Source organism: Spodoptera frugiperda, chromosome 13 (assembly GCF_023101765.2).
Source record: "Spodoptera frugiperda isolate SF20-4 chromosome 13, AGI-APGP_CSIRO_Sfru_2.0, whole genome shotgun sequence".
Taxonomy (NCBI): domain Eukaryota; kingdom Metazoa; phylum Arthropoda; class Insecta; order Lepidoptera; family Noctuidae; genus Spodoptera; species Spodoptera frugiperda.
In genome coordinates, this window is record NC_064224.1 from 2,083,118 (window position 1) to 2,098,574 (window position 15,457).

Below are 15,457 nucleotides of genomic sequence, written 5' to 3' on the forward strand. Positions count from 1 at the left end.
ATCTTGGATACTAGAACTGGCAAACCTATTTTGTATCTATGAATATATAAAGTATTGTTCAATACCAAAAATGGTTCTTGATTTTAAATCATACAAACGTGTCCACAACACTACAGGGGTCACTCGCTAGTATTACGAAACATTTCTTCTGTTAATCTGATCGCCTAGTACCAGTCTACCTAATTTTAATTCGTGCGGCGGCGCGATTGGGAAAATTCATAACTTGGTACCATGAAAACATGAGTTTAAAAATCCCTTCCCGTATGGTTTGTTATGTTATCTAGAAACCGTGCACTTGATATGTATACTCCCTTTTTGTTACACCGTGTATAAAGTATTGTTCAATAAAAAGTAATGCCGTACCTGGCGCACTAGTTTTTGCTGCGGCTGCTGCTTTTGCCATTTCTTCTGTTTCTTTATTTAAACAATCTAAAAGCTGCTTCATTTGCTTCTTACAGGCCTCATCAAACTCTGCTGCAGACGCCGAAGGGGGCAGTTTCTTCTTCATTTCCATTTCGATGCACTTTTCTATATCAGTATCATCTGTCAGTTGTGTTTCCTCATTTTTCCTAGGATTCGTTTGTACCGCTATCTGCCCCTGTTTCGATTTGCCCTTTTTTTCAGTCTGAATTGCAACAGGTTTATTTTTCTTTGACATTAAGTTGGGCATTTTCATTTTTTTATTGTTCTCTTTTACTATTACTGGTTTAGGTTTTTTATCCTGTTTGTTCGGGCATGTCGTTTTGTTGCACGAGGGTCCAAATAAAGAAGAACGTAAATTCTTCATGATAACGAATGGGGTCTCGCATCTATCAGATAGAGACCTAGGAGACAAAGGAGTTTCATTTATTCTTGCGAATAATTTGGACGTTTGTAATCTATCTACGGTAAAATTATCACTTATGTGATTTAAATGAAACTACAAGTACTATTCGTCCACTGGAGCATACTACAACTAAATATTTAAACGAAAACCGAAGATTACAAAAAAAAAAATCAAACAAAATAAATAATGAAATTAATCAAGTATTAAATTCTGTGTGAACAGCTCCATGTTCCTTGACCACAGAAGAGCTAGGAATGTTCGGATATGCGGCGCGTTATAATGCCGTATTTGAAAAGAGTTTTTAAATTAGCTCAAAGAAAATAATGCACTTTTTGGCTTAACTACTGGGCCTATTTCGCTTATTTTTTGTATATTGTCAGCCAATATAATAACAAATATGTGGTTTAAATTAAGTCATAAGAGGTTTCTCCATACGGTATATGTACAACTAGCAAATCATATTAATTACGGTATTGTTATAAGATAAATGCATTGTTTACTTTTTACATTGTGCCCATTTCTTTTGGATATCGTCGTAGAAGTCACAGCGGCATTTGCCTGTGTCTGATGTATCCAAACACTTTGGATTCTTGCTATGGGATACAACTGAAATAGACAGGAACATGGTAGGTACACATGGCTACATTACGCAGAACTAGTATAAATTGACCATCGAATATAGGGAAATATCGCGCAGCTCGAAATAATTGGTTAATAACTAACCCAGTCCTTAGCAATTCTTTTGGTATTTTGTATATCTGAAGATGATCAAATTATTTTAGAATAGAGTAGCTTAATACCTAATAGTAGAAGGAAAAAGGAATTGTTTAAGTACTTAGTACGGCCGTAGAAGACGTAATCTATCTTCTGAGGTAGAGAAGAATAAGAGATAAAAAGAAAAAGATTATTGAAAAGTTACATACTTAATTGTTTTTCGAGCAGCGTATTATTCGACATAAATTTAGATGTCTGTGCTATGCCTTCGGAGGGTTCCTGAAAAATGAACTTAATTTGAATAAAGATAGAAATCCAAAATTTAAATAAAACTTATTATTTGTGAAAAGAGAAACGCTCTATTGTCTCTATAACATAAACAACTGGTGAAATGTAGGTACTATCACGGACGAGTAGTTTTTGTATTTCTTCTTCTCCCGCCGTGGATGAGGCGAGAGGGAGAGTTAGACTCTTACTGAGTAAAAACCACCCCATTCCTTCTCCTGCTTTGAGCCGGAGCCCTGGTAACCTTTTACGTTGACCGCAACTCTGGATAGGCCATTAGCCCTACAGGGCCCCATCTGTGGTGGTCTGGCTCTTTGAAGGGGAGATTTTGTATTTCTTGGGTACTATGCTATGTATTTTTCTTACCTGAATGTAATCACTCATGAAATTTTCATTTTTGAATAACATGTCCGTGTCTAAGTGTCTGAAAATAAAAGATAATTTATTCACCTAACACTATTTGGAATATCATTTGGCATAATTATGTAACTTATCGGCTTACTCACGTAACTGATTGACGAGGATCTCGACTTGTTTCAAGCCAATGTAGAGGCTCATATTCATGAGCAGCATTCTGCGGCTCACGACGCGGCGATTGATGCGCTGCTACTGGCCTAACATATAACAGTAAGCCAATAACATAAAAAATAATTTAGTATGTCTCATGAAAGTTATACAAAAGGTATATTTATGACATAATAAGATAGAAAACCGCTGATTTTGATTAATTTTATAATCCCCTGACTAAATATAAATACGTACTCTTTAGTTTGAAGAACTTCCTTAGTCGCCTCTTCATAGTAACTCGTTCGTTTTGCTATGCAGATTGAGCTCTCTGTAAAATAATAAGATGCATTTTTTCGTGTCGTAATTATGAGCCCCGGTGTGGCTCAAAAGTAGTCGGACACCGGGTATGGTTGAACAGTTTACGAAAGTGAATGAATTTATGATTTTTAGTATTTTGTTTAGCTGAAGAGGATCAATTTGTTTTAGAATCATCATCATCATCAGCCGAGAGACGTCCACTGCTGAACAAAGGTCTCCCGCTTAGTCCTTCACCTTTAGTTCCCCCTCACCTCCTCCAGTTATACAATAGAGTAACGGTAAAATGGGGTGAATAGAAACTCAGGGGGTGAATAGAAACAATTTTTTTATTAGGATTATTAGTTTGTTTTCATATTTTTGGTTTTAATAGAGCATTTTTGGTTTTAATAATGAATTAATAAAAAAACAGTTCTAAATTACGTGAAAACACAACAAAATGTTGTTCCTATTCACCCCTGATTTGTTTCTATTCACCCCGTTTTACGGTAGCTTAATATGTATCGGGATAATAGAGTACCTTAATACATAGGAGAAAGCCAGAACATTTTTTTTGATAAACTCACCAATCGCAATCTCTTTACTTTTGTCCCGTTTAGCGTTGATGGTGCTCAACATTTTCGCCATCAAACTAGATGGAGTATCCAACGTACTGACTTTAGTACGGAATTTCTCGATATTTTTCTTGTTGTTCAATCTTGCTGAAACTGTGAATCAATTTTACTACGAGGTTCAATTAAAAAAATTAACATCGAGTCTGACTCCTATTGCTGCAAGGTAGACAAATGCTTCAGTACTTTGGAAATCATTATCCACATTCGTGAGAGTCTCCTGGTGGGACTACAGACCTCCTTTTTACAGAAGACAGCAGAACACTGCACTGGTTTCTACCAAATGTGGAGGCCCTTGTCCTTGAATCAGCTTTCACAACATTTGTGGGAAGATATATGATATAACAAATGTATTCAATTCTGCCGCTGGCTTTAGCATACAGTTCTAATCTTCAGTTAGATAGAATGATATTATACTTATTTTTGGAAGGGAAGAAATCATCCAATGACTTCGCCGGCCTTGCGTGAACGCGAGAGGGAGTGTCAAACTCTGACTGACTAAAAACCACCCTGTTCGTACTTCTGCTTTTCGAGCTGGAGCCCCGGTAAACCCGTTAGTCCGCAGCTCTGGATTAGGCATCAGCCCTACTGGGCCCCATCTGTGGTGGTCTGATGGCTCTTTGATCACACGGGTGAGAATGATATACTTACATTTAGATAACCGTCCAAATATTTTCATACATTTGTCCGATTTCTCTGGGCAGGAACATTTTGTGTCTTGGCAGTCACAGTGGGGAATATCCTGCTTTGGTGCCTCACGCCATTGGAAGGGCAAATTCTTCAGATGAACCATCTAAAATAGGAGATTGACTAATTTTCTTTCTGTTTAATGAGCCAGAAAGAGCATTTAAAGATCAAGTTCTCTATTTTTATTTGTATCTAACGAATGACAGGTATGTACCTGTTAAATCACACATACATGTGTATGTGTGATTTAAGTCTAAAGATTTGGGAAATAAGATTTCTTTTCGAACCATTTATATTGGACTAATTCCCTTCCTATCGTTGGCTCGATTAGTTTTACTTACACCTACTATTTTATTAGTAGCGATCCGCTTCGGGCCTCTGGGGAATAAGAACGAATCGTTTTTCCCATCAGCACCTTTCTCCTTCTTATATTCTTTTTTCGACCATTCCAGTTCAGCCAGGAATGCTGACACCCGAAGGTTCCTGGTTTGGTTTATATCGTTTTTCTCTAAACACTCGTCTGTTTCAGTTTCTATCACATCTATAACTTTTCGCTTTTTTCTCCTTTTATGATTTTTCTTTTCTTTAGCCGTTGGACTGTCTGATCTCTTTGATATCATTAAACTGGATTTCAAATTGTTCCAACGGCTTGAAAAGAATGTGTGTATCTCATTCATCCCATGGCGAGAGCTTTTCTTTTTAATTTTCTTATTTTCTTTTGGTTTTTTGGGTTGTTTCTGCTTCTTTTTCTTGGATTTCTTCTTTTTCTTCTTGTCTGGGAGGTCTGCGTTATCTGCGTTATCTATAGATTTGTTTACTTCTTCATTATTGTCACCGGGAGGATTATTGGTCCTACCATTATCTGGAGTTCCATCGTTGCTTTGGTCTGTGACTTCTATCACGCCACTGCTCCTCATAAAATATTTCATTTTCATTGTGCCTTTATATTCCTTAGCCAAATTCGTTTTACATTTTGCTTCATTATTTTTCTTATTTCTTACAATATTCTTTGTGTTTATTTGCGGTATAGTTAAATTGTATGCGTGTAACGTTTTAGTGAACACAATCGTCTTTCTGTTGGTTTCAGTGAAATTGTGTTTAATTTGCTTTTCTTTGTATTGTTTGTGACTAGATTTCACATTTCTGTGTTTATTACGAAAGAATTGTATCCTTCGTTGGCTGAAATTGTTCATCAATATATTTATTATCATGCCACGGTTTCTATCAGTGTTTACTCCGATAGATTTAGTTTCATGGAACACATCTTCCATTTCGAAAGAGCTGGATTGAAAGGTGTAATTGTCTTCAGGTATTATGTTGTATGTGTTTTCTGATCGGACTTTTGTTACCCAATCAAGGGTGTATTGTTTTTCTTTGTACCGTATTCTCAAATTACTGGTCAGACTGTGAAACCGTCTAAGGATGTTCGGAGCAGAAGAGCCCTGTTCATAGTTGTTAGTAGGTAATTCAATGGCATCCATTAGTCCTGGACCACTTTCATTGAAAAACTGCCAACGTTGATCATAGCTGTGAGAAGATTTTCTTATATTTCTTCTATTTACTTCCTCCATTTGCAGTAGAGGAACCTGGTTGTAGGAGAATACAACACTATTTATTTGTAAAGAATTTCATTTGTACCTTTACTCTAATCTTATACACATTTGTTTCTGTCACAACTTAAGAGATATTGGAAATTACCTGAGCTGGTTTTAATGCTACCTTTTAAAATTTTGGGAATATAGTATCTCGGTAAGCAGCTATACCTATTCTTTCCCATATAAGGCATGCTAGGTGTCATAGATTATATTGATGTTCACTTACATTTTCATGCATTGTCTCTCCTCCTGGATCGCCGTGCTCACTGTCGCTATCATCAGACGAACCTCTAAAATACAAAAATTAGGGAAACCTGAATCAGCTGATAGGAGTGAATGAAAAAACAAAATAAACTTATAGGAGTAAATGTAACTGAGAGAAGATTTGATAAGAATTACTCAGAGAACAAACAGTAGCTTTGAAATCAATAACGTTTTTGCGTCAATTTTTTTCAATTGAATTTCATACGCTTTCTCAAATACACCTTTGAAAACGACATTGACCAAAATATTTTTGCATTTCACCAAATCTACATAGACCTATATGTATAACATTAGTTGAATCTTACTTCTCAAAGCTGACATCACTAAGGTCTCCATAGTCAGCAGGCGACAGGCATATAGTGCACAATGCACCAATATCTTGGAAGCAGCTCATGCAGAATATACCTGGACATCCCTGTGTCTGACATCTGTAGAGGAAATCATAAAGAACATGGCAAAAGAGTCGTTTTTATAGCATAGACGGCCAAACAAACGGATGGATTAGATAAAGGTGGACCAATGGCGCTGCCGATAGCGATACTCTCAACACCAGAAGAGTTACAAGTGCTAGGGGTTTTGAAGATAAAGAGTCCAAATGCCTAACAAACCAATTTTTTGGATAATGAACACCTCCACACGCCCAACTCAAAAACTTTATACGACTGTAATGCCTCAAAGTAAGAACCAAAGTGTACTTTTCTATGGGATGCAGTAGAAATATTTCATTGTTAGACATTGTCAAATTGGTATTGGTAATCTTGGACAAGATATTCTAACCTCGTGAGTTCCGATTCTGGCTCAGTAGATGGAGTAATACCACACAGAAGACAATGAGGCTCCTTATCGCTCAATCCCAGCATGGATTTGAGGCACTGGCATCTACCGACATACAAAACTTTAAAATGGTGGAAGCCAAACGCATCCACAGCAACGTAGCATAGCACATCTCAGTGTAAAAGCACCCATTTTGTATATTTTTGCAAAAGCAAAAAAATTAACACAGAATAGTATAGGCAGTGGTAATGTAGGTGAAAGAGTAATGATGCTAATGAGTCTCGCAATGATCCTCTTTTTTATTTCCGTATAGAGTAAAGAAGAAGAAAGGTTAACAACGTAAGAACTTACGGTATAAGATCTGTAATCCATTGACGAAACGTAAGCGATGACCCTGAAGAATATTTGTAGTCACGATGCAATTTTCTTCTAGCGAATTTCATGAAACTTGCTGAAATATAAAGCTTTTGTAATGTCCATGTACCCAATGTATGAGTAATCAAGAGATTGATGGATGTAGATGAAACGAATGATGATTTTTTTTTACGGAATAAGCCGGTAAACCATCTGATTGTTCACCTGATGGTAAGCAATCGCTGCCGCCCATGGACACTTGAAACACCAGAGGCGTTACAAGTGCGTTGCCAGCCTTTTGAGGGTTAGGAATTTAAGGATTGTTGGGGAATCGGGGATTGGAAAGGGGGGTACTTAGGCCTCCGGTAACCTCAGTCACACGCAAACGTTGATTCACGTCGGTTTTCTGTGAGGCCGTGGTATCACTCCAGTCAAGCCGGCCCATTTGTGCCAAAGCATAGGTCTCTCACATTTAAAGTGTATGTAATGTATGCCATAATCATGTCACAGGAGTCACGAGTTCTGACACCGTATGACGTGGAATAAGTGTAAACATTATGAAAAGTAACAAATGCAAGAAAATAAGTCATATGAAATCTCATACCAACCTCTAGTCCTCAGTATATGGTTGTACAGCCAAGTGGCTCTGGCTTTGGCCCGCTCCGGCCTGTAATGTCCCATGATCAGATGCCGCAGCCGAAGACCATACGGTTCGAAGAGAGCGAAGAACCATAGTAGGAAGATGAGAACTCCTGAAAAGGGTTTATGTTTTTGCACTTTTTTAAATTGAGTTTTTTTTTAAACGTTGCCCCACATTAGGATTTTCTCCTGTGTCGTGGGTGCGTTTACAAACATACAAGTTCACATACACATGACACCCAGACCCGAAACAACAATTTGTGGATCACCCAAAGAGTTGCTCGGTGCAGGCATCGCACCCGCTACCCGTTGCGTAGCAGCCAGTAGCCAGCCTATCCCATAAAAATACAATTTTGTGACTAGTTTAGCCTTCTCATTTTTACTTTTTGTCACTTACATTATTTCTATTGTGTTAGTTACTAAAACGTCATAGTCTTCATACCATTTTTTGTTATTTAAGGCGTATAATTACATAGCTTTGAAATCTTGGCAATCTGCTACGGAGAAGTACTGCTATTAATATCTCTTACCAATCTGTGTATATCTTCGCAAATCAGGTGGGTAGGGATCAGGCAGGCAGGTAATGGGCGAAGGTGCTGGGAAGGAGAGCGGTACGTCCAGGATCCCTATGATGGAGCTGAACAACCTCGCTACGTAGCCATTACCAGACACATGGGCTCCTGAGTGGGGGATACCAGCTGGGAACAAAATAGTTATAGGATTATCAGCTCAAATACTTTAGAAGGAATTAGCATATTAATGGGCTTATATTGGTACACCATTACTTAGTCATATGAAGTATTTAAGAAGTAAATCTTCGAAGTCGAAAGCCTGTGAAGGGTCAGCGAAGTTTATAGTCTCATTTATTTTTTGACAGGCTCGTTGTTCAAATGGTCACTGCAACTGCTACGCAAACTCTTGATTGGTTTTCAGGTACAGATGGAGAAATATTTGACTTATCATTATATACTAATAAAATAGAAAAGAGTCTGAAACTGAAGATTACCTGGTGTATCTTAGCAATAGCCCTGCCCGTGGACACCCGAAACACCAGAGGTGTTATTAGTGCGCTGCCGGAATTTTGAGGGTTAGGAAGTCAAGGGTTGTTACGGAATCGGGTATTGCGAAGATTAGGAAGGGGCCAATTGGGCTTCCAGTAACCTCACTCACACAACGGAACAAATTGCAAGCGTTGTTTTATGTTGGTCTCAAATCTGGTGCAAATCTACTAAATAAAACTTCAAAAACTCACGCATCAATTCCGTCTGATAGCTCCCATGGTAACGTATGGTCATCAGGACCCAGTAGAGGCTGTAGTCAGCCACCATGTGTATCAGCAGCTTGAAGGTAGTGATCGCCATGAACACTGCTGAGCGGTTCAGGTATACTTTCTCTGAAGCTACCAGACGAAAGGACGTTGTCTGCAGAAAAATTGCATCATGTACCTAAATAGGCTCATTTTTTTATTGGTCGACGTTAGGCCGCTATCTCGCCTGATGGTAAGTGATGATGCGGTCTATGATGGAGCACGTCTGCCCATAAGCAACCTATTCACTCGGGCTTTGAAGACACCCAGGTTATACCCATCAGGAAACACAACACAGACAAGCAAGCAGTTGCTTGCCGGAGTCTGTGTGGAACTCCACTCCCTAGCAGTTCGCACAAGGAATCTAAATCGGTATCTAACAGTCTGATGACGGCGAAAACGACACTTTAACTAGGATGCACAGACAAGCAGCTACTAAAAATATCTGACTTCTTTTGTCACATTTTAACAACTAAACTGCAGAACTATCTGTGTGATAATTTGGATTCTTTATTATTTTTTACCAAAAATTGAATTTTTCCTTGAACCAATCTCTATTTACTCTACAGAATTAAATGTGATTGGGTGTTTTAGAAATCCTAAAGACTTACTTAATTCTTTACCCATTTCTAACACTAGTAAACAAAATCTTACATTGATATACTTAGCGCGCTCCCTCCTATTCAAAGGCAGGACGGTTTCCCTGCCCTGCCGCTGTCTCTTCAGGTCCAACTCTTGCAACTCCTTGGTGACGTAACGGTTGTCGAAACGAGACCGAGTTTCGTACATGTGTTGGTAGTATTTGGCTCTGGGAATCATGATCACGGATTTAAGACCAGGGCCTTAGTCTGCTATTACAATATTGTGACACAATTGTAATAGCAGACTAAGGCCCCAGTACTGTTTTTGTACAATCAACGATAGTTTTGATATTAGTACCCTTAGTATGAGTTTGCTTTACGTTTAAAGTAATCGAAACGAGAGCGCGTTGGCGGCTCGAGTAAAACAACCAATTAGACCGCCGAATAGGCTCTCACTTAGATTACTTTAAACGTAAAGCATACTCGTACTAATACTGATTAGACAAAAAGTGTTATTAGGTTTTTCCGTCAGCTATGTAATTTCTTTACGCAAAGACGAGTTACGAGTTTGTTTTACGTTTCACGAGATCGAAACAAGACTGCCTTCGGTGTTCTGATTGGTTGATTAATTGGAGCCGGCCAATCAGATCGCCAAAAGCGCCGGAAATGTAAAACAAACTCGTATTAAGCTCTCTGGATATTGAATCCAAACCGCAACGAGCAAACACCCAACATTCCAGTCACACTAATTGACAAATCTATTTTAAGTCTTTGGCTGCCAAAAGAAAACTGTTGAAGGCAAATCCTCTATTAGCGGGACCCACATGGTGGGCCCCATGGCGTTTGGCGTGTTAAACGACCTACTCCATAACGAACCACCTCAAATACCTGAATATAATAAGCAGCAAGAACAAGCTGGTGACGCAGGAGCTCCAAGAGAGCCAGGTGAGCAGCGGATCAGCTCTGTTCCTGATCTCAGTGACGATGCCGGCAGCCACCTGGCTGGCAGACCGGCTGGTGTTGCTGCTGTACGAGAACGAGTGGTGCATGTGGACTTCCACGTGGAACATCGCTCGGAGATGCTCGCTGAAGTTTCTTAGTTCTGGAAGAAAAAGTATCAAGAATTTTTTGAAAGACAGAAGAAAGAAAGAAAAACAGTTTATTTGCACCGATTACAAAAATAAAAGTACTTAAAAATAAATGTAAATGGCTTTAATAGTTCGCGGATCTTATTTGTATGTCCAGTTATAAAAAATGGAGCCCACTGAACCAAGCCAATTATAAAGAAAGTAGGTAACTATCATAATAACGCCCCTTTTTTCCGGTCAATCTCCAAAACGGGCGTATTCATGTGAACGCTCTGGTGCTTTTCAGATATAGATATTTTAATAGTAATTATGTACCTCATTGAAAATAACAAAAATATACTATTTGAATATCATTCTTTTCTATCTATAAATATCTCAAAAGCGCCAGAGTGATGACACGAATAGATACGCCCGTTTTGGAGATTGACCCTTTTCGTAGATAGATAGGTATCGATAGCATTGACAATGCTTACACACAATGTGGCTTTGCCTGCATACCCTATAGCTAGCTGAAAATGTACAAGACGCCAGCAGTAGCTATCAAAGAGATTCGACGTTATTCCAAACTGACAAGGTTGAAAATCCAATAAAGAACGCTAAATCTATTACGGCTAATCTCCGTCCGTGGTTAAGTGGAGATTCCAAACCGGATCACGTCTGAATTGGTCGGAATGCGATGAATTTGCGACGTGCCGGTTACTGTAGCTGATACTGTATCCATTTAGCGAGATAGGTAGATTGATGTCCGAGTACCTACCTACTTGATTTGCCGTGGTCATAATTTCGAGAGGATTCATTTGAAGTTAGTCTCGTGACTTGTAAAGAAGAATTGGTCTATATTGTTTAGTTTTGATATCTATGTTGAAATTACATTATTTTTCAAGCTGAATCAGTTACATTTAATATTCTTTCTCTCATTTCAATTCAAGTGGTTGAAGCTATTTTGATTTTGAATGTGATCACAAAGTTTTTTTGTTTAGATTTTTGGATGTTTATCCGTCAATCACGCTGAAACTACTGAAATTTGGTATACAGAGGTTGCGTGCTGACTTGGGTGATAGGATGATATGATAAGTCTCATGGGAACGCGGGCAAAGCCGCTGACAGAAACTAGTCTAGATATAGAAATAACAATAATCCAAAACTTACTCTTCTTAACAGTCGCCAGAATAGCTTCATCCATAAAATCACTGGCGTAACAGAATGCTTTGAAGGGCATCACGGAGTAGCAGGCAGCTTGGGCTACATAGGCCACGTCACATAGCTTCGAGAGGTCAGGGCCTAAGTGCTTCTTGCAATCAGAGATGCCTTCCTTCATCGCACTGTTGCAGCGGTCGTATGGGGTCCCAAGCTGAGCGTTGCATATGTCTGCTACTGATTGTAGCCAGGAGAACGAAGACTGGATGATGCTTACTGGAATGGTTTTAAGGTTTTAGATAAAACGGTAAACAGAAAATATAGATGATGAAAGAGTAGATGTAAGATGGAAGGCAGTGTTGAAAAATGGGCCAAATATTTACAATATTTAAGTTTTGCTAGCTAAAAGAGGTGTATTTGACGCAAGGAAGTGAAATTTTGAGTAGACGGGGACAAAAATCTGACATAGCCCCTTGGATAAAATAGCACAGCTGTAGGTAACTATGAGAATAATCAATTTAGATTTTTTATTTATATTACGAGAACAGCTAATAATGCGAGTAGAACGTATGAAGATAACACCAGATATATAACACCAGATTCCAACTTTAAATTAACTAAATGCGATAGAATACTAATTCTTGAGAATCGTCAAAATACTTAAGGCGCTGTGCATAGTCAAAATAGGATTGATTCAACAGTTTTTTTGCCCAATGTTTACATGTTAGAGCAACAAAAAAAATATGTTAATCTTGATCATTTTTATGAATGGACCACCTTCTTCAAAACACGATTTCTATAAATTTTCTCGATAGAAAAAAATCATAAACTAACCATTTAAATTGAAATTCTAGCCATTGTAACTACTTATATTATTTATGAACATATCTTAATAAAATTAATAACAGTGACGTAATTTAAAATAGTAAAGGGATCTGCCTTATTTATTTGTCGATTGAAATGAGATATTTGTAAGGATTAATATAATTCATGATAAATAACTCAGAACGAATCGAACAAAACGTCGTCCGATCATAACATCTATTCGTTTCTCTTTCATTCCTACGCGGACCGGCAGTGACCGCTGAGGCGCGCTGCTTGGTGGACCTATGTCAGTTTGTGTCAATCGCCGCTCAGAAAATAATCATTCACTAACATATCTTTTTGCTGTTTGTAATATTTTATTTTGTAATTAGCTTTTTCTAAGTTGTGTTGTCAGTATATTTTTTTTTGTACGAAATCGATTTGAATTATAAGTTGTGTAAATACAATTATTTTTTTCATAATTATACTATTACCGCGTAGCATGGTGCAGATGACACATTCAGTAACGTTCCGTACCATTATTGAAAGGAGAAGGAGACTTTAGTCCCAGCAGTTAACGTTAACTAGTTGAAATGTATATTAAAAAAACCGTCATATTTTTCTAAGGGAAATCACAAAATATGGTACCTTGTTTCTATCTAGGAAGCGAGAAAACTTAAATTAAGTTGTGTAATAATGTATGTAAAATAATGTATGTATAACGTACTCTGTGATTTAAACTTCTTAAAACACTTCTGTCTGACATCAGTCAGTCACCGATTGACAGATGACACTCGTTCGTTGTGTTTCGTTCTGAGTGCGCACGTATTTTCTATGTTTTATTGTTAAACCCCACGACCTCGGCTTTATAAAGGACTTTTGACGGATCTTGCATCTCTAAATTACCTGACTCTCTATTTTGGACAACTGTTTAAGCCTATCAATCGGATATTGACGACATGGATCGCTGTGTAAATAATTGTACGATTGCGACTGGTCGCAGTAACTCTATTGGCAGAAGAGTCTTGGAAGAAGTGGCGATTTTATCAGTTATTCGTCAGTGGCGTGCATCTCAGCCTGTATAATATGGTTACCATTATCTCAATTGGGAAAGATACCAAGAAAATATACATACCCCGCCCCCTACACAATTCTTTGATGACATTCTCCTAATTATTGAAGATGAATAATACATATTTTATACTAATATTGGTGTTTTATTTATATATCCTCCTGTCCCTTTTTTAGTTTTTAAAAGATTAGTGCCTACTGCGTCTAAGGGCCTATGCACACCACGTTTTTTAAAAGCGCCGTCGACGCGCGTTTGTAGCGATACAGACGCGATACGTAACACCATAGACGTGTTTAGTGATGAGATGTACTGCTATGATGGATATGGATAGGAAGTCGATGATTTTTTGGAATAGAAAACAAATATTGTGCGTAGTTCAATTTTTATTTTTAAAAAACCCTTAATTATGTTGATGAAACAACGGAACATTATAAGATGGGTTAAAAAGTTGCTAAGAAAAATTATTTACTTTTTATTCGTCCAAACTCATATTATTATCTGAGTCAGGATCATCTGAATCTGTATCTATACATATATTGACATTATATACACGCAGATAAACTGCACAACTAAACAACACACTTTAATAACAAAATTAAAGAGAATTCAATGTATGCTGCGAGTATCGATAGCGATAAAAAAGATCTTTCTAATGTCCATCCCTAATCATGTGGTACTGAGAGACGTCAACGACATACAGGCAACTGTCACTAGCGCAAAAACTATAGTAGTAGTAAGTTTGTGTAAATTATTGTTCGATTTCGGTTTTAGTCATAAAAAAACTAATAAAAAAAATAAATAAAAATAAAATAAAAATGTATACAACATAATATTGAAAAAATAAGAAAACAAAAACTAATACGAGTAATGAGATTCGATCTTAAAGAGCACGGAACGCGAATCTAGACAGCAACGCACTGGGCCACTCGTCCATGATACTATAGTAGCGAAATTACGCTCCTAAATAAAATGGAATACGCGTATCAATGACATTTGCACGGTGCACCCCTCAGTACACGAGACGCCACTTCACCTGCTTCACCCCCTCAAATACATAAAAGTTGTCTATTCACCGCGCCTTAAATAGATGATTTACTTCATACACGTTCCTTGGCTAATTTACGTGGATATTCTATTCCCTATACTTAAAGACATTTCGCACTAACTCATAATATATTTATATGAAATTGCCGTCAATACAAACATGCGAAACTCCACATGGCATGCTAGAAAATCGATATTATAATCATGTAGTGAGAATTGTGAACAAGACTATGTCAAAGAAAGGTGTACGTGTACTACAAGTTAATATTGTTGGTAAGGCAAGTACACTTATTTTTTTTTAATTGTATTTAGATACTCCTTACGTAGCTCCCAAAATAAATTTCGGCGGTTTAAATATAAAAATTCTATAAGTTCTGAACATTATACATCATCATTATTTAAGCCCATGGTCACCATGTGCTGGGATTTTGCTTCAACTAGACCACTGAATTGTTTAACAAAATGTACTTAAATTAATTAGGTAAATACATAACTTTTCTATTCATCAACTACCTATCAAAAACATCAACTACCAATTATCAGAGTTACTCGTATAACTATGTCCATAAGTGCACTACAAACTCACCAATACTAAGAACCAATCGATCGAGTTCCACCACCGTCTCCTTGACCTTCGCCGTGATCATCTTCAGCCGGTCCACCATCACCTTCAGCGAGTCTTTCATAGTGGTGAACGGTTTCTTCATCAGATCATTCAGTTGGTGCACGCTTGTTTTTATTTGTTCCTGTAATTATTTATTTAGTAAGGACACTGAAAAGAGTGATTGGAAATACAAAGAGATTGAGAGGAAAATTAATTGCTGCAGTCCTGTCCTGACATGAACCACATGTAC

At 37.7% G+C, this 15,457-nt stretch overlaps 1 protein-coding gene across 5 annotated transcripts in view; it reads right to left on the reverse strand.

The window, feature by feature from the left end:
• Positions 1 to 15,457, reverse strand: part of LOC118270849 (uncharacterized) — a 37,025-nt gene that overhangs the window by 16,531 nt on the left and 5,037 nt on the right. For 4 of the 5 annotated variants that reach the window (XM_050697843.1, XM_050697841.1, XM_050697844.1 and 1 more), the window contains exons 3-22: positions 15,190 to 15,349; positions 11,696 to 11,959; positions 10,347 to 10,560; positions 9,532 to 9,685; positions 8,824 to 8,992; positions 8,102 to 8,269; positions 7,541 to 7,684; positions 6,930 to 7,029; positions 6,582 to 6,683; positions 6,110 to 6,232; positions 5,767 to 5,830; positions 4,287 to 5,531; positions 3,910 to 4,051; positions 3,214 to 3,354; positions 2,588 to 2,660; positions 2,332 to 2,439; positions 2,192 to 2,249; positions 1,750 to 1,819; positions 1,327 to 1,432; positions 364 to 824 (exon numbers count right to left, since the gene is read on the reverse strand). In XM_050697843.1, coding sequence (XP_050553800.1) covers positions 364 to 824; positions 1,327 to 1,432; positions 1,750 to 1,819; positions 2,192 to 2,249; positions 2,332 to 2,439; positions 2,588 to 2,660; positions 3,214 to 3,354; positions 3,910 to 4,051; positions 4,287 to 5,531; positions 5,767 to 5,830; positions 6,110 to 6,232; positions 6,582 to 6,683; positions 6,930 to 7,029; positions 7,541 to 7,684; positions 8,102 to 8,269; positions 8,824 to 8,992; positions 9,532 to 9,685; positions 10,347 to 10,560; positions 11,696 to 11,959; positions 15,190 to 15,349 — 4,066 coding nt within the window. The remainder of the gene's footprint in view (positions 1 to 363; positions 825 to 1,326; positions 1,433 to 1,749; positions 1,820 to 2,191; positions 2,250 to 2,331; positions 2,440 to 2,587; positions 2,661 to 3,213; positions 3,355 to 3,909; positions 4,052 to 4,286; positions 5,532 to 5,766; positions 5,831 to 6,109; positions 6,233 to 6,581; positions 6,684 to 6,929; positions 7,030 to 7,540; positions 7,685 to 8,101; positions 8,270 to 8,823; positions 8,993 to 9,531; positions 9,686 to 10,346; positions 10,561 to 11,695; positions 11,960 to 15,189; positions 15,350 to 15,457) is intronic. The other variant, XM_050697842.1, reaches the window with a different exon arrangement.